The sequence below is a fragment of the Hippopotamus amphibius genome, chromosome 7 (assembly GCF_030028045.1).
Source record: "Hippopotamus amphibius kiboko isolate mHipAmp2 chromosome 7, mHipAmp2.hap2, whole genome shotgun sequence".
Taxonomy (NCBI): Eukaryota; Metazoa; Chordata; class Mammalia; order Artiodactyla; family Hippopotamidae; genus Hippopotamus; species Hippopotamus amphibius.
Genome location: NC_080192.1, coordinates 14456768 through 14481783, shown reverse-complemented (window position 1 = coordinate 14481783; position 25016 = coordinate 14456768). Strand labels below are relative to the sequence as shown.

Here is a 25016-nt window from a genome sequence, read left to right as displayed (position 1 = left end):
AGTTCTTAGTGACTTGCTTTAATCTGAGCTGTGTGTTGAGCATTTCCACAGACCTTCCCTGGGGCACAGACAGCTCTTTGCTCCCAACTCCAATTCTCCTCTTTGCCCACAGTGACAGTGTTTATAGACTGGCAGCAAGAAATGTATACCCCAACTATCCATTTAGCTAGGTATGACCACGACTGAGTTCTAATCAGTAATGTTATAGCCAAGAATGTTCTTAGTTTCTTCTTCCATTCTTTTCCCTGGAACATCGATGTTGCCATCTCTTTTTTCAACCTTCCATCAATGAAAGAAAGCATCCTTGCTATTAATTCCCTGACCAAGCTGAAGTCTGTCTGCTTCTGAAATCTCTCTCTATCTACACTTAGCAGATGCCAGTGGAGTTCAACTCTTTCCAAAACTGCCTGAATCACTGACAGCTTGAACATAAATGCCACTTTTTCTTACAATGTTGACAGGCTTAGATGTCAAGTAGGTAGAACTTTATAGGAAAAAGGGTTGTTAGTGTGACTTGAAAGCAAGATATGTGTTTTCTCCCAGGAGGGTCTTCAACAAAATGTGGGTGCAGCCAGCCTTATGCAAAGGGAAACTTTTCGTGTAGTTTGTGAATTTTATCATGCATCCTTAAAGGTAATGCTGGCAAACTCCAGACACTGGGATAAGCCCACGTCTAATATTTGTAGGGCCCGGGACCATAGAACAAATGGAAGCCTATGTATCATATGCCAAATATTTAAAATTGATATTCATAATGACCTGGAAGGGTCAGAATTTAAACTTCTCAGAATTCTTGGAGATCCACCCAGAACATGGTGGCATGGGGTTGCCAGCTCCTGGTTCCCATCATCCTTCCTAATTCTTCTCCCACCCTCATCTCAGTCTTGCATCACTGGGGCTTCTTGTGCATGCTTGTGGATGACCCAGCCCACATGGCTTGTTCTCAAGCTTCATCTCCTCACCCACACCCCCATCAACAGTGCCTTGGCCATGTCTGGGGAGGATGGATCAGGGAATTAGCCTACACAGGCCCTGGAATTGGGCCTGGGTCCCTGTGGGCAGGTCTCTGGGTACCCACTGTATGCTCAAAGGTTGCAATTTGCAGAGTCCTCCTTTGCTGTCAGGAGTATAGCTAGTAAGAGCCAGAGTAGGACTTAGGGCAGGGGTCCCTGTCACTTGGGTTTACAGGAAGTACTAGATGATCTTGGGACCTCAGGATGGTAATTAGTGAATGAAATTACTGGTATGCTGGAAAAAGCATGGATCTGGAATCAGAGAGGCTTGGGCAAAATCTTAGCACTACAACTCACTGAGTGCTCTAAGACAAGGTACTTAACCCCTCCAGGTCACAGTTTCCTCATTTGTTAAGTGGTGATAACATCTGCCAGAGAAGGTATGGTGAGAAATTCACTTGATCCTGTACGTGCAGGGAGGTAAGTAGAGTGTGTGGACTCAGGGCCTGGCCACCTGGATGCAATCCCAGCGCCACCACTCACTCGCTGTGCAACCTTGGGTAATTCACTCAACCTCCATGAGCCTCAGTTTCCACATCTGGGAAGCAGGGATAATCACAGTAACTATCCCACAGGGGTGTCGTGAGGATTAGAGACGCGATGTACAAAGCACTTAGAATGGTTCCCAGCACAGAGTAAACTCCAAAGGGTACAGCCCAGGGCTTGAAACAGAATCAAAAATGGCAACAAAGAAACCCCCGAGTGTTTACGCTGTGGCTGTGGCTGCCCTGTGCAGGGACCCGCAAACAAACATAATCTTACCCTTACGGAGGTTACAGAACACCTCACTTTGATCTGCCCCATCAGTGCAATAAGAGGCTGGTGGTGATGCTGCTGCTGAACAGGCAGCACCGGCACGGAAGGCCTGCAAGCCCTTACATCCCTCCTGTTGTACGGACCCCAGTGCCCACCCTGAGGAGCGGTGGGACCGGAAGCAGCCCCCACAGGTTTAAAGTCACATGGAGCCTCTAAGCAACAAGGCTGAGTTAGATCTTGTGTTTTAAGATTTTCAGGATTCAGTCTAGACCCTCTGGGTCCTTCATGATCTGGACTCTGTGAACCTATGGCCCATTTCTTCTCTGGTTTTCTGCCCATCTCCTGGTCACACTCAACTTCCTGTGATTCCTATGCTTTTATGACTCTGAGCCTTTGCACATGCTGTCCTTTCCTTCTCTGCTTGGTTACCTCTTTCTCATGTTCCAAGATTCCTGACTACTGTTTCCTTGAAAGCACCCCCTTCGTGAGGCCGGGGTAGGTGTCCTTCCTCTGGGTTCCCATGGGGTGCTATGCTATGCCACACATCACTCTGTGTTGGAATTACACGTCCCCTGCCCCCACACACCTCGTCTGTGAGCTCCTGGAAACCTGAAACCGTGTCTCAGTGCTCCCTGAACCTCCCGTATGCAGCAGAACGTGCCAGGGCACAGCACACGTTTAAGGAATGTTTGCAGACTGGGTAAATGAATAACGTTTCCAGGGATAGGCCATGGGGCATCCCGGGCTCCAAATGCTCTACCGCCATCTACTGGCACAATATTGTAACACATGTACAAATCCATACTCATTACCATGTGGGGTCACCATTCAGGGTCCAACGCGCACAACAGGCAGCATTTCAATAGATTCTAACTATGATTCTCACTCAGAACCCAGAGCACTACACCAATACCACCCAAGCAGCTCTGGCCTCCACGGGCCTCACCTTCTCAGGAGAAACACTTGTTTTGCCCATCTCTGGAATGTTTACTGCAGGGCCTGCCAGACGGACTCAGGCTGATGCGGAGGGTCAGGCGGTCCATCCCCCTGCCTGGCTGGGAGTCAGAAGTCTGTCTCCTGACAGGCCACACAGACTGCTGCCTCCTTGCCTGGGGCTCATTCAGGCTTGAGCTGCCTCTGAACAGTTCTGTCTGGCAGAAGAAAGGGTAGGGATGGTCTGGAATTCTAGATGCCTTGGGGGCTGGGGTTGCTGCCTGTGTAATTGCCAGGCTGTTTGACCTCAGGCAAAACGGATGACCCCACTGTGCCTGAGGGCTCTGTCTCCCTAATGCAGACCTCTTCCTAGTGCCCTAATATGTTTATCCTCATAATGAGCTCCCTGAATCCACAGGCCAATCAGTCAAGTCCTCAGCCTTGGGAAGGAGGTGGGGGAAGCTCTTGATTCCACAAAGCGTCCATCTCTGTGGGTGGTCTCATACTTTACTGCCACATCAGAGGCACCAGGAAGGAGAATATTATAAAACCAGTGCTGCCTGGGGTGGGAAATCCCTAGTTTGGGGAGGCGGGATGTGGTGTGTGATTTATGGGGAGCGATACCACGTTCTTTCATGGCTGCAGCAGGGGCAGAAGGAAGAGGAGAATTAGCACAAACAGGATCCACCTGTGTCCAAGCAGCGCCCTTCTAATAAATCCGTCTGAGACATAGAGTCAATGTGGCTAGGCCTTGGCGGTACCCTTCCCAGGGAGGAGGGGTCAGGAATATTCTGTCTCAGGCACAGCTGTGCCTACTGGGGGAGTAGCTGGGGGATAACAAAGGCAGGGATCTGGCCCTAGAAACAGATTTTCTTATTTCTAATGCAACATGTCCATTGCTCATTTGTGGCCTGGACAGAAGCTGGGGGAGATGGATGATGGACCACACAGGAGAACCCAGAAGGTGGACACATTCAGGGTTTTCCCAGTTAGCAAGATGAGGAGGGTCACACGGCAGGTTGGATGGATGGAGGTGTGGCAAAAGCAGGGCCTTTGAACACAGAGTTCCAACTCAGAGGTCCAATTCTAGCTCCATTATCTACCTCCAAGAATAGCGAACCTTCCTGGTCCCCTCCCACTGTCAGACAGGACCCTCCAATGATGGGGCAGCCTCATCACACCTCTTTGCAACTGGGGGGGGGGTGCCAGTGAGTTAGGACAGGAAGGGACCCTCTGAGAGTGACAAGGCCCCTTGTACCTGTCACAGGGATCTGTGAAGGTAAGGAAGTGAGATACACTGGGGCCCCGAGCCACAGGATGTGATGAACGTCCCCTCATTGGCTTTGGACAGCAATAGGGAAGATTTGTGTGGGTAGGTTTGATCACAATTCACGTCGTTTATTCGCTCCTTCATTTACCCTCTACTTACTAAGCCCCGTAAGGACTGGGCACCCTATTAGGCATGAGGGCAAAGGCTGATACAGCCCCTGCTCTTGTGGAGCTAACACACTCTTGGAAAAGTCAGAAAACTAACCAGGTGAAAAGGGAATGATGAATGCAGTGAACAAGGTGGTACAGAGTAGGATGCAGGGAGCAGGGAGATCTGACCTGGGGTAGTGAGGGAAGGCTTCTTTGGAAGACACTTAACACACTCGCACTAACCATCTACTGTGTGCCAGACCCTGCAAACGCTAATGAAACAGGGATGAAGATAATGCATTTCTTGACCTCGGGGGGCTTACTATCTAACGGGAGGGAGAAATCCATACAGGACAATGACCACACAGGCATTAGCCCAAAGACCAGGTCAGCCCATGGAAAGGGACCCAGACCAATCTGAGAGCCTGGGACTGCTTCCCTGGTGAAGTGGCCCCATCCATCCGTCCGTCCGTCCGTCCGTCCGTCCATCCATCCATCCATCCATCCATCCATCCATCCATCCATCCATCCAATGTTTGGTACTTATCCTTAGCCAGGACCAAAGGCTGCAGAGATGAATCTGAGAAGGTCTGATGTGTGTATATATGTGTAAAAGGCACAGAGAAGGACAAATGAGTTGAGCAGGCACTGGTGGTGCTCAGGGGGCTGACGGGTTTTCCTGGGGCATGTCCCTCAATGTGCAGGAAAAATGAGCAATAGGCATGGAGGAGAAAACTAAGATGGGAATTGGCACCTTTGGCACCTGCTGCTGCATGATTGTGAACAAGTCTCCGCTTCCTTATCTGTAGGGTGGGATTGGGAAGATCTACCCATAGGGTCATGAGGATAAAATGAGGACACAAATTTGAAGGCCTCCGGGAACCTGCCGAAAACGTGCCAGCAAGTGGGTTGCTCACTAGTGGGCGGCTGGGGTGGCCTTCATCCTCCAGGTAAAGAGGTGGGTGGGCACTCCTAGCATTAGAACAGACCCAAGTCCTCTCCAGCTCTGCTATTTATTTCCTAGTGCTGCCTGCCTTAGACAAACATCAACCTTCCCGAGCCCCAGTCTCATTTGCAAAAATAAGCACATCACTAAGTCTGCCATAAGGCCCCACGAATGATATCCCGGACACTTGGCAAGTGCTTAACGTTCATCTCTTTCCCTCCTGTCTTTCAACAAGCGGACATGTACCTGGGCAAGTGACGTATCATTTAGGGGAAGGTGGCAGTAACTTCCTGGCTCTAAATGGAACTCCTGCTTCATGTCTAGCGTGATGGAAACCTGCCTTGGCTGCCCTCTGGGAGCTCCTCTTCTCCCTAGCACCAGCCTTTAGGGTAAACAAGATCTTCAGTTCCCTACTCACTCTGACCGCAGAGATCACCCCAGAATGTTATCCCCCAGTCTTCTCTCCCAATACAACCTTGTGTCACCCTCATTCCCACAGAATTCTGAAAGTCCACAGCCTTCACTCCACCAACACAGTTCACATTTAGAAGGCTAAGCTGTTCCCTCGGCAAACATTTAATGAGCATCTATTAAGAGCTCAACCTGGGGAAATGCCCATGAAAAAGGTGACACACTGAAAGGTAATTCATACCAAGGTGCAAGTGACTTATATATCTGATCATCTGTAAAAGAGGTTTAGATGATATAAGGAGGATGAGAAGAAGGGGACCATGAGAATATTAAGTGTTTGATTTAGAAAGGGGGTGTGAGCCCTGTCAAAGTAAGAAGGGCAGGGCACAGAAGGAGAAGGCTGAAAGAAGTTATTTTCTTTCCTCCTCCCTCCCTCCACTTATTCATCCATCTCTCCAAATGATCACCCACCCATCTGCTTATCCATTCATCCACTTACTTATCCATCCATTTACCTATCTATCTGCCTATCCATCCACCCATCCGTCCCTCCATCCAGGGTCTACAATGTGCTTAGTACGTGCTAGCCTCTAGGAATTACGCTGAAAAAAACAGCCCCCTGCCATCCTGGTGCTCCTGGTCTAGCCAGGAGACAGGCCCAAATGAGGAATATTTACCCTGACTCCTGTCTTCATCAGAAGCTGCGAACTGGCAAACCTCGTGGAGTCCACAGTCTTGTTTTGTTGGACTTAAATTGCATGCTTTTAATTTTAAAATAGAAAATTCATATAAAGAATTCAGACATCTGGCTTCCCTTGAAAATCAATAACTGGGCAACACCAGACCTGCATTCCCACATGGCAAACACTGGCTGAGTGGATGGTAGCTGCTGCCGTCAGAGGGGCATCAGTTCTCATGCCCATCAGTCCCCACTACTCCCTGCTGTCTCTCTGCAGCCAGAACCAAGTGGCAGACACATCTGTCACAGAGCCTGTGCTGTTGTTTTCCTTACAGCAGGGATATATTTCTCTGTGCCTGTGCCTTTTCCTAACACCTGCCCCTCCACTCACTGACCACCTTGTCTCCTGTGAGCAGCTGCACAGGCACCCCCTAATTTAAGTAATTCCATTCTGAAGATGGCAAATAGCGCAGTGCAGATCTTCAGGAAGCCCACACCCCCACCCTCCCTCTAAACCCAGGGTTGGAGGTCAGGAAAATGGACACAAAGCACCATGCCCTCTCTTGCCATCATAGACAGCCTCCCTCCTGCTGAAGAAACACATCCCAGGCAGGCTTCCACAGGCCCCAGGAGGAAAGTCATTCTGTAATGAGGCTGGCATCCACCCAGTGACCTGCCTCCCCCAGGGCAAGGCTGTAGCCAGGCGGGAGAAGTCTGGAGGAACAGGAGCAGCTACTGCTAGGAGAGCCCATGGCATCTGAGGGACTCCTTCAAAAGAGGAGGACCTGGGCGAGAAAACCACATCTTAGAGGATGATGGAAGACTCAGAAGTTGAACGGTTGAACTCTTCAGAAAAAACCAGGGCAATGGCAGAAAAGGGACTGAGACACAAAACCAGAGAGAGAAAAATGAAAAGCTTCAGGACTGAGACTCCTTTAAGGGCTTGCAAGCTAACCGCTTTAGAGTCTGAGCCTCTTCCGCATTGTTCTTCCCAAATCTCCAGCCCAGTTGTACTGGAATACCTGCAAGTAACGGGGGGGCGGGGCTCATTCTCTCACTGGGCAGCATCCCATGGTCTTTGGATGACTTTCCCATTCTGTACACTGAGCTGACATGTCTCCCTCTTTGTATGCCTCACTGTCCTCAGTTCAACCAGGTGGGAGCCACATGAAACCGGCTCTCTAGTGCGACGGTTTCTTTGGCTCTTCATCACTTAAAAAAATAGTTTCCTGAGCTCTCCTCTAGATATTCTGACTCAGTAGCTCTAGGAGAACATCTCAGTGTGGCCTGTCCTGCACCCATTCTGACCTCTAGTCAACACCTCCATCTGCACTTGCATTCATGAGACCAAGCCTCTCTCTTGCACAGTCTTGATGGGACTGGCCCCAAGTATCCCCAGGACACGTTGTGGAACCAATCAGGTTTGTTCTTGCCCAGGAATTTGAATTTTGAGCAGGGAGGCACAAGGCTGGGAGGAGACAGGAGCTGGTTCTCCAGAGACTGTCCACAAGTCCCTGCCTCTAAGGTCCTGGCAGAGCCCTGGGTCCTGACCTCTTCCGAAACTCAGGTCTTCATGTTTTCTTTTCATTCTGTGAGCCTTCCACATATTCTCAATAAACCCCCATTTTGCCTGTCAGCCAAGGTCATTTCTTTTTCTTGCAAACAAAGAACTTGATCAGATACAGAAGGTGTAGGGTGGTGCCTGGTAATCTGAATGTCACTCTGATGGAAACTGTCTTTTGGGGACCGTGATCTTAGTCTATTGTCATTGTTTGATTTATGAAGAAAGTGAGGCCCAGAGAGGAAAGTATCTCCACTGAGATCTCACAAGCATCAGCAGAGAAGGGAAAACTTAGGAAGAAACAGCACCCATCGGATTCCTCCCCACATTGCCTTCTGCTCAGAGACATTTCCCCCAGATTTCCTAGCCACGGTCTCAGAGGGTGAAGACTCTACCAGGGCAGGAGACAACTCTTCACTGTTTCCCCTCCCTCCCTCTCTCCCTGCAAGAGCAGGGTAGGAAGCAGCAGGGGCACCAGGCCTCCGGATTGGACAGAGGGGAGACCTCACGGAGAGAGGTCAGCCCTTGAAAAATTCCTCCAGTCAAAGGGCTCGGGGCCCGGGTGCCACACAAGGCCCTCACTGTGTGCGTACATTGTCCCCCTGATAAAAGGGGCTGGGCCTGGGAAAAGGGCGCTGGTGTCCAGGCGACAGGGGAGGCTGCTGGAGAATGCCCAAGGCCCCTCCCGCCCCAGGCACCGGGGTGGGGGGGGGAGGGGCGGGGGTGCCCAGCGTGGAGGGACAAGTCCAGAAGTCCAGCGCCACTCCAGGTTGTGGGGGGGGGGGGCCTGCGTGAGTCAGGGAAGGAAGGGAGTAGGAGGGTGGCCAGACCCCTCTCATCAGACCTGTCCTAATTCCCTCTCCCTCCACCTCTGGATTTCTCAGCAGGAGACAGGCAGGGCCTGCCCTTGTTCAAGGCGAGTCTTGGGCTGGGGGAAGTGCTGGAGACGGGATTAAGGACTTTGTTTCCTACAGCCAAGCCTCTTCAACAGAGAGGTGTGTATCCCCTGTTGAGCCCCACTGACCAACTCTAGGAGGACGGGATCAGCTCGGCCCCCATCTTCCCAACTTCAGAGTGGAGACTGTGCCAGACTACCGGTATCCAGACACCCCTCCCCCAGGGCTTCTAGAAGACAGCCCTCAAGCATCTCCAGCTGAACTGAGAAACATGCCAAGTGGCTTCCTTCCCCCGGGTTCCCAATGCTATTATATTCACTAGCAATTAGTGATTGCAATTAATTGTTAATCCCAGCTACCATTCTAGTGCCTGTTAGGACAGCTAAGCCCAGGACCAGCCTCACCCAGGCCATAATCTCTAACTTTATAGTAATCCCTTGTGAAAGATGTGCCAGGATCCTGCCTCAGGACTGAGGAATGTGAGGCTCAGAGGTCAGACTTGCCCAAGGTCACAAAAGCGGGGTGGGGGGGGGGTGAGGGAGGCAGGCACGTTGCCTTGAGACTGTCCACTTGGTTTTGCTCCTGCCCTGCTGGTGACTGAGATTGTTTAGTCCTCATCACAGGCAGGGAAAGCTGCTTCCTGAGAATGGGGTCAGTTGGTGTGGGCTGGTTTGGCTCTCCAAACAGAAAATAAAAACATGCAAAGGCCAGCCTCTCACTGGGCCCATGTTAGCAGGGATGGGCAATGTCTCTTGTTGGGCTACCCTCCATCAGCAGGGTGGCCAGATAAACTAGTGGTCACTCAACTAAATTTTTTTTAATATATTTTTTAAAACATTTATTTATTTGGCTGTGCTGGGTCTTAGTTGTGGCATGTGGGATCTTCGTTGCTGAATGTGAGGTCTTCATTGCAGCATGCGGGATCTTTTTTTTTTAGTTGTGGCATGCAGGATCTACTTCCCTGACCAGGGATCAAACTCGGGCCCCCTACACTGGGAGCATGGAGTCTTAACCACTGGACCACCAGGGAAGTCCCAAACCCAGTTAAATTTGAATTCCGGACAAACAACAAATAATTTTGCAGTATAAGTCTACACCAAATATTGCACAGGGTATACTTATACCGATTCATTGTTTATCTAAGCATTAATTGGGCATCCTGTATTTCTATTGGGTAAAACCAGCACTCTACCCAAAACCTCTGCTGGTGATGCCAGCTCTGAGTGTAACACTGCTCCACCCAGCCCCAGAAGGTGGCACAATGGGAAGTGGAAAGTCCTGGTCACCCTGGGGCCAATTAGGCCACAGCAAAGCTTCAAGGGGCTGCCAAGACACCCTGCAGTCCTCACACCTCCACTCAAGCAGCCTGAAGCAGCTCAACCCTAAGGTGGAGGCTGTAGCCTTTGAGTTATCAGCTGGGCAGGAAGGAGAAGGGAGCCTGAGGAATAGCATGGAAGCTTCTGGTACCCTTCCCAAATTCCAGGGCAGCTGAGTGCTTTCTGAGAAACACTCTCCCCCAGGGCATCCTCAATCCTGAACTTTCCCTTAATAACAGCCTTGGCAAAAGCATCCATTTGCTTGTTACTTATATCCTCCATTTATCCCATTGAACCAAGTTCAAGGCACAGTGCTAGGCTTTGGGGATATGGTAGTTAAACAAGAGAGGTCTAAATTTTGCCTCCTGGAGCTTATGTTCTAGAGCAGAACTGCATCACAGGTAAACAAACCATTGCACTGAAAAACGCCCGTGAGAGAGAGGAACAGAGCGCTCTCCCCGGAGCCACATACCGCCCTGTGAGCTCAGTGGGATGGTGGAAGGGGTGGCAGCACGAGCCCACTTTACACATGAGGAAACTGAAGCTCAGAAAGGGAGAGCGGCTTGGCCAAGACCGCAGAGTGGGCGAGTGGCAGAGCTGGCACTTCAACCCCACCCGGCCACCTGCCAGCCCTGAGTTCTCTGCATTGTATCATCTTCCCCATTTTTAACTCTCTTGGGAAAACACAGTGGCCATGTGTTGGGAAATCACATCTTTAATATCAAAACACAGGGAAAAAAACCAGAAAAATCCCTGTCAGAGCTCCCTCGGTGCTTTCAAAAGAGGAAAAGAGTTCCACGGCCATTTCTTCAAAGGGTTCAATTTCCAAGCCGAAGCTCACACGTGTCTGGATAGCTATAGGAACTCCCCTTCCCCTGGCACCTTAACATTCTGGCTGCCCAAAGGCGCTGGCAGGGCGGGGCTGCCTGGCTCGAGGGGGGTGCTTTCATTGAGGATGAGGGGGCCGGGCCACTGTGCTGTAACAAGGAGTCCTGCCCTCAGACACCAAGCACGTATGGGTGTATGCAGAAGTATGAGGCTCTAGCATCTGCTCCGTGGGCTGACACCCTTGGGTGCCACACCTGAGGCCTGGGCTCAGGTGGGAGAGGGAAGAATGATAAGAGAACAGGGATGGGGCTTCTGCGGTAGTACAGTGGTTAAGAATCCACCTGCCAGTGCAGGGGACACGGGTTCGATCCCTGGTCCGGGAAGATCTCACATGCCGAGGAGCAACTAAGCCCGTGTGCCGCAACTACTGAGCCTGTGCTCTAGAGCCCACAAGCCACAACTAATGAGCCCATGCACCACAACTGCTGAAGCCCGTGTGCCTAGAGCCCATGCTCTGCAACAAGAGAAGCCACTGCAATGAGAAGCCCGCGTACTGCAATGAAGAGTAGCCCCCCCCCAAAAAAAAACAGTAGCACCAGCTTGCCGCAACTAGAGAAAGCCCGCCTGCAGCAACTAAGACCCAACACAGCCAATAAATAAGATAAATAAACAAATATTTATTTACTTATTTATTTACTTCTTTATTAATGGATGACCTGAGCTGATCCCAGACGCCACTGGTGTCTGCTCTCATTTTGGGCTCAGAGACTCAGTTTTCCTTATGTATAAAATGAAAATAGTAATAGCACTCCATACAGCTGTTGGGAGGATTAAATTAGAGAATCTATGAAAACCATTTAGCACAATGTCTGCTCCTGGAAAGTCCACAAGTGTTTGACATATGACAATGATGAGGACATGACCTCACTCCCAAGGAGCTCGTGGTTTATTCATTTGTGTGTTCATTCATTTTTCAACCAAGACTTTTCATCATTCACATCATGCAAAACACTGAAGCCCTGGGTAGTGGTCAGCAGGAGGCAGGTCACCATCAGAAATGCCTTTTAAGAAGTTAGTCCGTCCAAGTCCCAGCCTACCACTCTCCTGTCTTGGTTCCTTGAGCGGGTGCATGGTCTGTCTGTGGTCTGCTTCCCCACCTGTGAAATGCTCCCCAGGAAAACCAAGAAGTGCAATGAGCAGTGGTGTGCTGGCAAACGCTTCACAACCGGCTCTCTGGGGAGACCTAAAAGCCCGGGTTTGCAGCATTTGCCCATTTCTGTGGTGTAAATGCTCTCACTGTGGCCAGTGTGACTTTCTGTTGGATGGAGTAAGAGGTGAGAGAGGGAGAGAGAGGACTGGAGGACAACACCGAGGTCATGCCTCAGTTTCACTGTCGTACCTTCACACTGGTCATTACCAGTAACAACACTTCCAAGTCACTCATTCCATCAACAGATATTCCCTGGCACCTATTACCTGCCTGCCCTGTTCTAGGCACTGGGATACAAAGTAGGCATGGGTGGGGTGGTGGTGGTCAGGACACAAATTATCACCGAGCATAACTCTTGGTGAATCTAGACATGCACAAGGTGTTTTAACGAGTATTATTAACCACCCACCGTTTAGGAGGATAGTGTAGCCTCACAAACTCTAGGCTGGAAAGATAGTAGCTAAGGCATGTTTCAGACTACGAATCCCTTTTTCATTCCCTCCTCAACAAAGAAAAAAGAAACCCTAGGCAAAGGTAGAGAAGGTAACAATAGATCATTGTTGAAAGGGAATAGCAGACGTTCTGGGAACAAGGACCACTGGTGAGGCCAGGGGAGAGGAGGGTTCCAGAGGCCGCACCCCAACATCCCCCTTCCGAAGCCCATCCAGGCTCAGAGACCTTGTAGGTGAAGCCAAGAGCAGGGAAGTACACCCAGCCCCTACCTGGTTATGAAGTCTTTTTTGGGGTCATGTTCAATGTTCTCATTTTAAAAATCAAAACTGGGGTTCCAGTATTCTGTGGCAATAATAAAAAAAATTGTCTATTTATTCTTTTTTAACAAACTTAAACAGCTGCCTTACAGTCATTCTAGAAAATAAAGAGGCAAGACTTTATACACAGGTGAGCAAAACTGGAAACCCCTCAGCTGCATGTACTATATTGCTGACTCCTAAAGTGAAGTGAGTTTCAGGCCCCACGATGCCCAATAAAGGTTGGCATGATGCTCCCTGATTGGACTGGGCTGGGGACAATGACATATGCTAACTGAAAAATTCTATGTGTTGAGTACCAGGGATATGAAAAAGAACGAGACGCAGGCCTTGTTCCTGCAGAAAAGACAGTCTCCTAAAGCCAGTTATAACACAGTGTCCTACAATGGCACAATGAAATGTACTTTCAGTTATCAAAAGAGGTAGTTATTAGCGCTGTTGGCAGGGCAGGTGTGTCAGGGAAGACTTAAGAGATGAAGTGACACTTGAGCAGGCTTTTAAGGGTGAATGGAGTTTGGCCCAGTGAGTAAGATAGGTAAGGGTATTCCAGGTATCAGGGAACAGAATGTGCTACGGCAGAGGTGTGTTTGAAAACTATAAATCATTGCTATTCTTGTGGAATAAGCAGCAAAGGAGGAAGTGAAGCTGGAGGCAGAATTAGAGGGAGAGCAGACATGCTTAGAACCCTGAACCTGAGGGCGACAATGCACTACCAAACAGTTATAAACAGGGATACGTGGTGGGGCACCGGAGCAAGCTGATCAGATTTGTATTTCACAAAGATGATACTTTGGTGGTAACATGAAAGGTAACAAGGAGATAAGGTCAAGACTAGAGGCCTGGGACCAGTGAAACTGCTGGAAAATTCTAGGCAAGAGAATAAGTGGAGAGGCAGTAGGGCTGAAGAAAACGAAGCTTGAAATCCATTTGCTTCATTTCTCCCTTTCCCTTGTGGTTCTCAAGGCTGACTGATCTCCCGTTATCCCAGAGATAACTAAAGCACCAGCTTTAGTTCAGACCTACTACTGAGCCAGACCTCATTGGAGGGTGGGCCTGGTCTCAAGCTCCCCAACATCCTTGATGTAGCCAGGCTCACCTCTGGGGCAACCTCCAAAAGTGGTGGGATCTTAGAATGCTCAGCCATGAGTCCTTCTTTCCAGCAAAGGTGGCTTTGGGACCCTCTGTGTCTTACCATCTCCCCAGCCCCACCGTCCCCTGTTCACTGGCCAGGTGTCCGATCATCCTTGGAGGGCCCAGGCTGGTTCAGAGAGTCTGCAAGCAGGCCTCTGTCAGGAAGCAAGAGTGGGAGGGTCCTGAACTCTCTCACCCACCAGGAAACCTGATTCTGCAGCAGGGTCCTGGACCAGCAAAGGGATGACAGAGAGAAGGAACTGGGGCTGACAGGGGAGAAAAGGGAGCCACATTGTTCCTAGTGGGTTCACTCTCGGTCCAGACAGTGGGTCATCTCCCGCCTCATTACCATCTCAAAGGAGGAAGAAAGGGGCTGTGTGAGCTGGTTTCTCCCCCTTCAACAACTTCTTCCTCTCAGGAGACAGTTCGCACAATGAAGGAGGGGCTGGGCAGGGGGCTGACCCCAGGCATCGGTGGCTCTGCCAAAGACACCCAGGGACAGTGGGGCTGGCCCGCCACCTGCTGGCCACTCCTGGTATCGGGGGGACAGGCCTCCTTTGGGAACTCTGCAGGGAAGGATTGGGGCTCTAAGGCAGCCAGCATCAATTTGAAAAGTTGAACTGCATGAGGGTGAGTCAAAAATTATCTACACTCCGGTTACATTAAAACTCCTGTTGGCTGCACTGTCTTAGCGCTTTCCATCCAAGGCTACTGTCTCCCCAGTCACTGCTGTGCAGGTGTGAACATGTTACATCAGTTCATGTGTAACTGCAGTGCAGGCAAAAATGCATGCCCCACTTGTAATGTGCACGAAAGAAGAGCAGCATGAAGTGATTCATTTTTTGTGGTCTGAGGGTGTGCTCATCCTCACACTTCTGCCCACGCTGTTGACACTTTGTAAAAACTTCATTTTGAGGTGTTAAAGCATCCTCCCTACAGTCCTGATCTTGCTCCATCGGACTTTCACCTGTTTGGTCCCTTGAAAACAGCCCTATGAAGACAAAGATTCACTTCTGATGAAGAAGTGAAGACAGTGGTGCATTCATGGCTCACAGCTCAGCCTAAAACATTTTTTAATGAGGGAATATGAAAGCTTGTTGACAGATGGACAAAGTGTATTGGAAAGCAAGGAGATTATATGGCAAAATGATGTACTTGCCTTTTCTAAAAGTTAATTAAAATAAATTCTACAGCCAGAGTGTGGATAATTTTTGATTCACCTTCATATTTAGAAAGGTTTACAAGTTCTTAAAGAACCTAGGATGGAGTTCTGTATGAGACGCTGTTATGTGTGGGTAGGAAGTCTCTGTCACAAACCTCCAATGAGTGCAGAGCCAACTTCTAGGTGACATAATGAGCCTGTTTCTCACTTTTCCACTTTTTTACCCACTGAGAGGCAAGGAAAGGACTGATGTTCTCAATACCTAATTAACCTGTGGGCATGTGAAGCATAATTGAAACAGACTGGGAGAAATTCCTCTGGCCAAAAATTGTGTCCCCCACCAGGCTGCACAGCCTAAAATTCACACATTGGTCACGCCTGTGGATTAGAGAGATGGAAGACCAAAGTCAAAATTTAAATGTTGCTTGGCTGAGGCTATTCACGGCATTTCAATTTCATTCACTGTGCGCCTATACTATACTACACACCACGTGGGCACTGCCAGGGGTGGGGGAGGCGCAGAGATCAATTAATAAGACCCAACTTTACCACCTAAGAGCTAGTAGGGAAGAGTGACCCTTAGAAAACCTTAGCACAATGGGGGTAAATCCTAATCCACTCTGCCTAATATTGGGCATAAAGAAATTAAATAGGAATGCTCACGGGGCTGCTGTCGAGGTGATTAATATTGCACAGAAGGTCACACTAGTCTGCAATAATAATATACACTTAAATGGCACTTACTGTCTACTAGACACATCCTAAACACTCCTATAGTAACTCAGATTTTAACCGTACTTACATATACTAAGTAGGTAGTATTTTATTCCCATTTAGGTGCAGTAACTTTCAAAGGTCATATAGCTATTATGGGGTAGAGATTTGAATCCACACAGCTTTGAAGTCTGAGTTCTTAACCACTGCACCATGCTGCCATTCACTAGCGCAGCCTCCACACAGGCAGTAACTCTTCTGACAAATACCCACATCGCCATATCATGGCAAACCCTGGCTGAGCCAGGGATAACACAGTCAGCAGAGACTGTGAAGGTCAAGTTGGGTTAAAGAGAAACAGAGGACTGCAAAGGCCATACAGGCATTTTGATGACCAGGCAGATAAGCAGCAGGATTGCACAGGCAAGAGTGCCTAGAAGCAGCACCTCTGCAGAAATCAACCCCTTGGTTCAGAATCTAAATGTGGTGCTTTACATAAGAGCATAAGCAGAGATAAACAAGGCTTCATATAAGACCCTTCTAGCAAGCAGTGTCACTGAAGACAACTCAGACTGGGTCAGAAAAGAGGCCAGGCACATGACCACCCTGGTTAAGAAAAAGTGATTTCTTAGCAGGAAAATAACAGCTAATGTCTGATCCTCCTGGACATGCCTTTAATGTTGACTGCATTGAATATGTTATAAACTACAAATATCTCCCACTCCAAAGAATAGGCTCAACCATTCCCAACCTGAGTTAACTTCTCGAGGAATGAATGTGAGCGCACACATCCGTGTTAGAATAACAGAGCACCTGGCATGCTCAGTGAATTGAATATATTAATGTATTCATTTAACACATATTAACTGGCTGCTTACTCTATGCCTACTCTGCGGCAGCGTTTAGAGACGCAGGCAGGAAACCTTGCCCTCCATCCCCCGTGGCCATCCATGTCTCCACTGTCAGGACTGCCCTGGATGGGGTGCTTCCATGTCTCCACACTTTGGTTTACTTCCTAGACTGCAAATTCTATGTCTCCAACTGGACTGATAATATTCATCATCTCCCTCTACCAAAAATTTGGAGTAGAGATCCCTTTTCCACCTGCAGCTCCGTGTGTGCAGGGCCTGTTCAATACTTACCTGAGTACCTAAGGCACTCAGGTTATTTGCACTCAATCAGTGCTCAGTAACTACCTGTGGAACTACTGCTGCAGTGACCTTGACACGTGTCCAGTCTCTGCCCGCCCCACCCCCACCCCCAGGTGTTAACCATCTATGGGGGCAGGGCATACCTGGGAAGAGACTAGAAGGGATGTCATTTCTGCCCACCTTTGCTGTTGAGAGGAGAGGTTCTGGAACAAGACTGCCAGTACATGAAAGAGTGGGGATGCACACTCAGGCACTCTGGTCCCAAGGGTTTCAGGTAAGGGCTGTGGGCCTTTGTTGGTTCCTTTTACCCTCAAAGCAACCTCATTTAATGAGGGCGCATGGCTGAAGCTGAAAGAGGTTAAGCAACTTGCCAGAGTGACTGCAGACTTTTAAAGTTTTCCATTTTTAGAAAAGAAATATAGTGCATGTACCATATACTATGCAATACTTCCAGGGGGCTCTGGGCAGTACCCCATATCAAATGCATTAAGATGTTTGCAGCAAATCACATGAGTAAGCGCGGTGAGTGGCACGGTGAGGACTATCACAGTCTAACGTTCCTTCAGATCAGGTTTTGCTGCCAAACAGTTTATAAAATATTTTCTAGTTTTCAGAGCTTTTTGGATTTGCAGATGAGAGACTGCAGCCCTTAAATACAAAGCCCTTTGGACAAAGTGTGGCACAAAGTAGCTGCCATGGTGCCTGGCATTAATGTCCTTCCCTCCTGCCAGTCTCTGATCCCACAGAGCCTCTCCCAGCTCTTCCCCTCTCTCTCCCCCAAGAGTGAGGTAAGCCCCATCTCCTCTCCTGCCCCCAGGTCGGGGCACCTGCAGGTCCCTGCTTACCAGTCCGTGTGGGCATCATCAATCACCAACAGGATCCTGGGCCTCTGAACAACAGGCGTGGAGGGACCCGGAGGCTCCATCAGCCCCGAGGGGGTCTGTGAGGTCTGCTTCATGGCACTGGAGAAGGAGCTAAAGAGGCTGGATCCCGGAGAGGAGAAGGAGGCTGCCAGGGGCTGGGGGTGCCTCCTCTCCGTGGCCGGGGAAGCAGGGGAGCTGGTGGAGCTGTCTGGGCGCTGCAAGTCTGTCATGTAGCCGTTAGGCAGGTTGGCCACAAAGCTGCTGTCGGAGAGGCGCCGCCGGAGGAAATTCATGGCTGTGATGGATGAGATGGCTTGGTCCTACTCAGACTGTCTAGGTGAGGCCCAGAACACAGCCTGCCAGGGAGAGGGAGTGGTAGCGTCTTGGGCCAGAAGAGCCAAGGGAGTCCCACACAAGTTGGCTGCAGCTGTCTTTTTTTTTTACCTGTGGAAACAGGCCAACAAACACATTAGTGGAAAGGACCTCAGCCTCTTCAGAGCAAACAGATAATGCCCCTTCCTGCCCTGCAGCTGGGGACAGTGCAAAGCAGGACATCTTTTTGGCAAGAAATCTGGCAACATCTAATTAGAGCATACCCTTTCAACCTAAAATCTCCATTTTCTAGAATTCTATCCCAGGAAAGAAATCCGAGTTACAGAAAAGGCCTCTTGTACAAATATATTTATCACAGCATTATTTACACAGAAAAATACTGGAAAGTATCTCAACGTTTGACCACAGGATAACGAATATGTAAACTACAGCACAGTCATTCAGCAGAACCTTTGTAGCTATTAAAAAGAGGTAGTTAAAAAGGGATTTTAGTAACATAGAAAAAAGTTCATGTAATTTAAAAGATCATGATACAAGATTATAGGTACAGAATGGCTACAACCACATGAAATAACAAAACTCTGGAAAGAAAAAGACATCAGAATGTTCATAGTGACTATATTTGGGTAATGTGACTACACGGCTTTTTTTTTTCTTCTTTTTCTTTCCACTTACCTATATTTTCCAGATTTTCTAGTATATAGCTGCAGACTGAATAGTGTCCTTCAAATTCATGTGTTGAAGCCCTCACCAGCAATGTGCTGGTATTTTGAGATGGGGCCTTTGGGAGGTAATAGGGTTAGATGAGGCCATGAGGGCGGTGCTCTCATGATGGCATTAACGTCCTCATAAAAAGAGACACCAGAGTTTGCTCTCCCTCGGCCATGTGGGGATACAAGGGGAAGGCAGCCATCTGCAAGCCAGCAAGAGAGTTCTCACCAGCCACCAACCATGCCGGCACCCTGCTCTCAGACTTCCAGCCTTCAGAACTGTGAGAAAACAAATTTCTGTCATTTAAGCCAGTCTGTGGTGTTTTGTTATGGCAACCCAGCAGATTAATAAGCAAACGCATTCCTTTTCTGAATAGAAGTTGTAAAAAACCAAATTGTTCATTTGAGATAAAAATATCTCACTGAGAAAAATGATTGTTTAAATCATGCAATTTGACCCCACCTACATTTCTTGTTAAGATTATTTTATATTTTTGCTGAGGTAAAATTTACTGAGTGAGATGCACAGTCCATAAGTGTACAATTCTTAGAGTTTTGATAAATGTATATACTGGCAGAAGATTTATTGTACTCTAATCATTTCAGGAAGTTCTCCTGTGTCCCTTTCTGGTCAATCCAGACATCCTCATGGGGACACGCTCTACTGATGTCTGTCATCGTATATTGATTTTAATACCTATTCCTGAACTTCATATAAAGGCGATTGTGTATTATTCTTCTATGAATGGCTTCCTTCCCTCAACATAATGGTTTCAAGACTTAGCTATGTCAGATGTATCAAGAATTATTCTTTTTTTTTATCACTGGTTAACATTCTACTGTATGAATAAACCCCAAGTTGTTACTACATTCTCCTACTGATGGATGTCTGAAATGTTTCCAGTTTGCCGGGGGCGGGGGCAGATATTCTGAACAGAATTGCTCTAAGGATTTTTCATGTAAGTAATTTCGTGGACAGAGGAAGAAAGAGAGAGAGGGGGAGAAGGAGAGGGAAGGGGGAGGGGAGGGAGGGAGGGAGAGAGAGGGACAGTGGGAGAGAGAGAGTGACTTTTTCTTTGGGAAAACACCTAGAAGTCAATTTGTTAGGTCATAGGTTAGGCATATGTTTAACTTTTCAAGAAACTGTCCAAAAGCTTCCCACAGTGGTTGTGCTATTTTGCACCTTTCAGAGAGTTCTAGTGCTGCACATCCTTACCAACCTTTGGCATTGTCCATCTTTTTAATCTTAGCCATTTTAGTGGGTGTAAAATAGGTCCACAGTTCATCAAAACTTGATTTTTGAGTAGTGTGAGGTGTTTCATCTATCCAGTTTTCCAGCACCATTTAAGAAATTATTTGTCCCCAGTGAATTACTTTGGTGGCTTTGTTGGCACCAATGGTCTGCATATTATCTACTTCTGGACTTTTTATTACGCTCCATTGATCTGTTATCCTTACGTTGTCGTGATTACTGTGGCTTTATAGAAAGTCTTAGAAGTGAGTCCTCCAACCTAGATTTGCTTTCACAAGATTGCTTTGGGTATTCCACGTTCTGCTTTTTACATTCATTTTAAAGTCAAGTTCTATGAAAAAGTCTGTTGAGATATGTTTGGGATTACATAGAATCTAGCTCAGTTTGGGCAGAATTGACATCTCAATGATATTGAATTTTCCACCTCATGAACAATGTGGAGTGCTCTACTTATTAAATTTTCTTTAGTTTCTCTCAGAAATGCTTTCTGATTTTCGATCTAGAGGTATTGCACCCATTTTGTTAAATTTATTCCTAACAATTTCTTTGGGGCTTTTTTGGATGGTAGTTTAAAATATACTGTTTTCTAAGTTTTATTTTCCACTTGTTTGCTGCCAACATCATATACTTACCAACTGTTGTCAATACATTGATCTGATAAATTCAATTATTGCTTCTCATGATTGTTTATAAATTTCTTAAGATTTCTGTTTAAACAATTATGCCATCTACAGAGACATGTTTACTCTTCCCTTTCCAATCTTTTACTTCTCTTATTACAGTGCTAGTCCCTCCACTACTGAATAGAAATAATGAAAGCAGACACCTTACCTTGTTCCCAAATTTAGGGGGAAAATGTTCAACATCTCACTTTAGCACAAAGTTAGCTGCAGATTTTTGTATATGCACTTTATCAGATTGGGACAGTTCCCTTGTAGCCTTAGCTGGCTAAGAGTTTTTATCATAAATGGATGTTGAATTTGCCAAGTTATTTTCTAAATCAATTGAGAGGATTATGTTTTAAAAAATCATTTATTTGCTTAATGTGGTGAATTACATTGATTGATTTTGAAATGATAAACCAAACTTGCATTCCTAGGATAAATTCCACTTGGTCATAGTGAATTACCCTTTTTATATAATGCTGGATTCAATCTGAGAATATATTATTCAGGAATTTTTATGTTCACATTCACAAGAAATATTGGTAATTTTCCTTTCTGTCAATGGCTTTGTCAGGTTTTGGTATCAGGATAATGTTGACCTTACAAAATATGTTGAGAAGTGTTCCCATTTTTTCTATCTTCTGAAAGAGTTTGTGTAAATATTGGCATTTTTTTCCTTTAACTATTGGCAGAATTCAACAGTGAAGCCATCTGGGGCTGATTTTTTCCTTTGTTGGAAAGTTTTTTAATAATTAATTCAATCTCTTTTATAAACCTCTTCATATTCTCCATTTCTGTTATTTCAATATTGGCAATATGTGATTTTAAGCAGTTTGTCCATTTCATCTTAGTTGTGAAATTTATTGGCATAAAGTTGTCCATAATGTTTCTTTATTAACCTTTCATTTTCTGCAAGATCTGTAATAATTTCCCCTGATATTCCTGATGCTGGTAATTTGCTTTTTCTCTCTATTTGATTAATCTGTGTTGTTAGGAAGTTATAAATTTTATTAATCTTTTAAAGAAAGAACTTGCAGCTTTTTCTATTTTCCCTATTATTTGTTTTCTATTTCACCTGTATCTGCTTTTTATTACTTCCTCTCTTCTTACTTTGGGTTTAAGGTTTTAATTTGTTCTTATTTTTTCTAGATTCCTAAAATGGAAATGTAGATGATTAATTTTAAACCTTTCTTCTTTTCTAATATAAACATTTAAAGCAATGCATTTCCCTCTATGCACTACTTTAGCTGAACCCAGAAATTGGGTTGTATTTACATTATCTTTCAAATTATTCTTATTTCTTATTCTTTTTGACCTACATGTTATTTAAACATATGTTTAATTTTCAAACTCCACTGCTCTTTCAGATATTTTATTGTTATTGCTTTTAATATGATTCATTTGTGATTAATGAACAGAGTCTATAAGGTTTTAATCCTTTGACATCTTTGACATTCGTTGAGACTAATTTTATGGCTCAATATGGTCTATCATGATGAATGTTTTATTTGCACTTGAAAAGAATATGTATTTTGCAGTTACTGGGTACACTGTTCTATAAACATCAATCAGATTGTTAAGTCAAGTTCCCCAGGAAGCTGACTCTGCTGGGATGATTTGGAAGCAGAAAGTTTATTGGAGAGTGTCTCCATGATTAACAACTGCGTGCAAGAATGAAAAGCATAAATGGGGAGGGGTTGAACTGGAATACAGTTTTCACAGAGGCCTCAGTTGATCATTTGGGAGCATGGATTTGAGGCATCTCTTTAGATTTCCTCATTTTGCAATCACTCTGCTCACCTGTTATCTGTCTGCTACTTGTCAGATCAAACTGCTTTGGTTCTAGCTGCTCCACACCCTGTGGACTCAGAAGTGCTTTCAAGGCAAGAGCCACATCAATGTGAATCTCATTTGGTGGGGCAGTTCCCCTCGTTTAAGGGTTAAGTCTCCTCCAGATTCTACCTACTTTTTGTTTCTCTCCAGGAACCTCAAACAGATTCTTTTAAATACTTTATACGAAGTTTATAATTATCATCTATGAGAGGGTTACCCCAACACAAGCTACTGAGTTATTACTGGATCTGAACCTCTTCCATTTGTAAATACTAGATAGTAAAGTTAACAAACTATTAGAGTTAAAGGGACCTTAGAGATTATTTAACAATCCCTTCTTTAGGAACTCTGGTCGATCTTACACTGGTAGGAACTCCCCACCTTCAGAAGAATCACTTCATTATCTTTTGGCTAACTCCAATGTTCGTCAAAGGCTCCTCCTGTAATTTCTCCCACTGCAGGCCCCAGGGGAGCTTACAGTCTGACAAAGGGAGGCAGATAATGGACAGATATTCATGGACTGGGGCAATACACAGAGCACTGTCATAGAGATTAACATGGGGTTGGATCAGAGAAGGCCTCTCTGAGGAGGTGACCTTTAAGCTGAGACGTAAGGACGAGGGGAAAGGGAAGTAGGTATGCAAAGGCCCTGAGGTAGGAAAGAACTAGGCACATTTGATGAACAGAAGGAAGTCCAGCTCAATCAGAAAACAAGAGAGTAGAGAGAGGCCAGATCATGAAGGGCCATCCTGAAAATAATTCTGATTCTGAAAATAATTCGAAGTGAGAAAAGTAAGCCATTGGATGGTTATAAGCAAGAAAGAGACATAATCTAGTCTACCTGGTCACTGTATAGAAAACAGACTATACAGCAAGTGTATGGAAGCAACCAGACAAGTTAGGAGGCTGTTACAATCACTTGGGTCCTTAGGTATAAAAGAACAGAGTTGGATTATGTGATTTGCAGGGTGTCTTACTGTTCTATGAGCCACTGACTTCCTGTGCCACTAGACACTGGATATGTCTTAATTTGATGGTGGGACAAAGAGGAGGATGAGGGGGATTCTGGAAGGAAGGCAATGGGAACAGAGGGCAGGAAGACCTGGGAATAGAACCCTTCTGGAATAGAATCCCGCAGGCCAGCTGAGGGCTCAGCCCCATGCTGCCCCACCAATGGCCACTAGAGGGCAGGAGTGACCGCACCAGACAGAAAAAATAAAACAAACAGTTCATAGAGCAACTTGCCACACTTATTTCTTGGATGCTGTGGCAGGAAGGAAGACTTTACTGTCAAGAATTAAATAAAGGTTGGAGACTTCTCACTTGTTAATGGAGCCACACGAAAGAAGTAAGGTGTAAATCCCTGTAAGGGATGCAGGTTTTGCATCAAAGCATAAACGACTCCATAGAGTGAGTGCAAGCCGCCCCACAGTGGCAGCAGCTACTCTGGGAAAAGACGAGCACCTGATCGTGAACTGGACAGGAGAGTGGACGTCTCTGCTCAGGGGTCTCACAGACACCCAGGCTCATTTCCTTGCTCATCCTCAGGTGAACTTTTGTACCTGGGAACCCCTCTTCCTCCCGGAAGTGCCACTATCCGTCCGCCAACTTTGGCCAAAAACCCAAGTCTCATACTTTGCTCCTCCTTAACCCTCAGCAGTTTCAGCCACTCAGGTACCAGGCCGTGTCAATTCTGTCTCCAGAAACACCTTTAATATCATCCTCTCCCCTCCATCATTCCTATTATAGTCTTGGTTCACAGGCTGCTAAATTTAAAAATGGACCAAAGACCTTAACAGAGACCTCACCAAAGATACACAGATGGCAAGTAAGCACACGAAAAGATGCTCCCTATCATCTGTCAGTGGGGAAATGCAAGTTAAAACACCGACGAGAGACCACTATGCACCTATCAGAATGGCCCAAATCTGGAACACTGGCAACACCAAAGGCTGGTGAGGATGTGGAGCAAGGGGAAGTCTTGTTCACTGCTGGTGAGACGGCATGATACCCCCATTTTGGAAGAAAGCTTGGTGACGTCTCATACACTTAACATACTCTTACATACTATCCAGCAACTGTGCTCCCTGGTATTTACCTGAAGGAGCTGAAAACTTACATCCCCATAAGAAACCTGCACAAGAATATCTACAGAAGGAAGTTTATTCAGAATTGCCAAAAGTTAGAAGAAATGAGGATGTCCTTCAGAAGTGAATGGATAAACTGTGGTACATCCAGGCAACTGAATATTACTTAGCACTAAAAAAGAAACTGCGTCACTGGCAAAGCCCATTAACAATTCCTGGGAAGTGAAAATAGAATCTGGGTAATAAAATAAAGTCTGACCTTTTTTTCTCCTTTGTGTTTAGTCTAGTTTCACTTGCCCACAGGAAACCGGCTACAAAAGCCTTGTACTTGGCACTTCACACCAGAGTTCCCACGGCAGAATGGCTGCGCCTGACAG

The 25016-nt window shown here is 46.7% G+C and overlaps 1 protein-coding gene across 1 annotated transcript in view; it reads right to left on the bottom strand.

Moving 5' to 3' along the window:
- Positions 1 to 25016, bottom strand: part of SYN3 (synapsin III) — a 442694-nt gene that overhangs the window by 389421 nt on the left and 28257 nt on the right. The window contains exon 2 of the mRNA XM_057741452.1: positions 17742 to 18203. Within this exon, the coding sequence (XP_057597435.1) occupies positions 17742 to 18052 (311 nt within the window). The 5' untranslated portion in view covers positions 18053 to 18203. The remainder of the gene's footprint in view (positions 1 to 17741; positions 18204 to 25016) is intronic.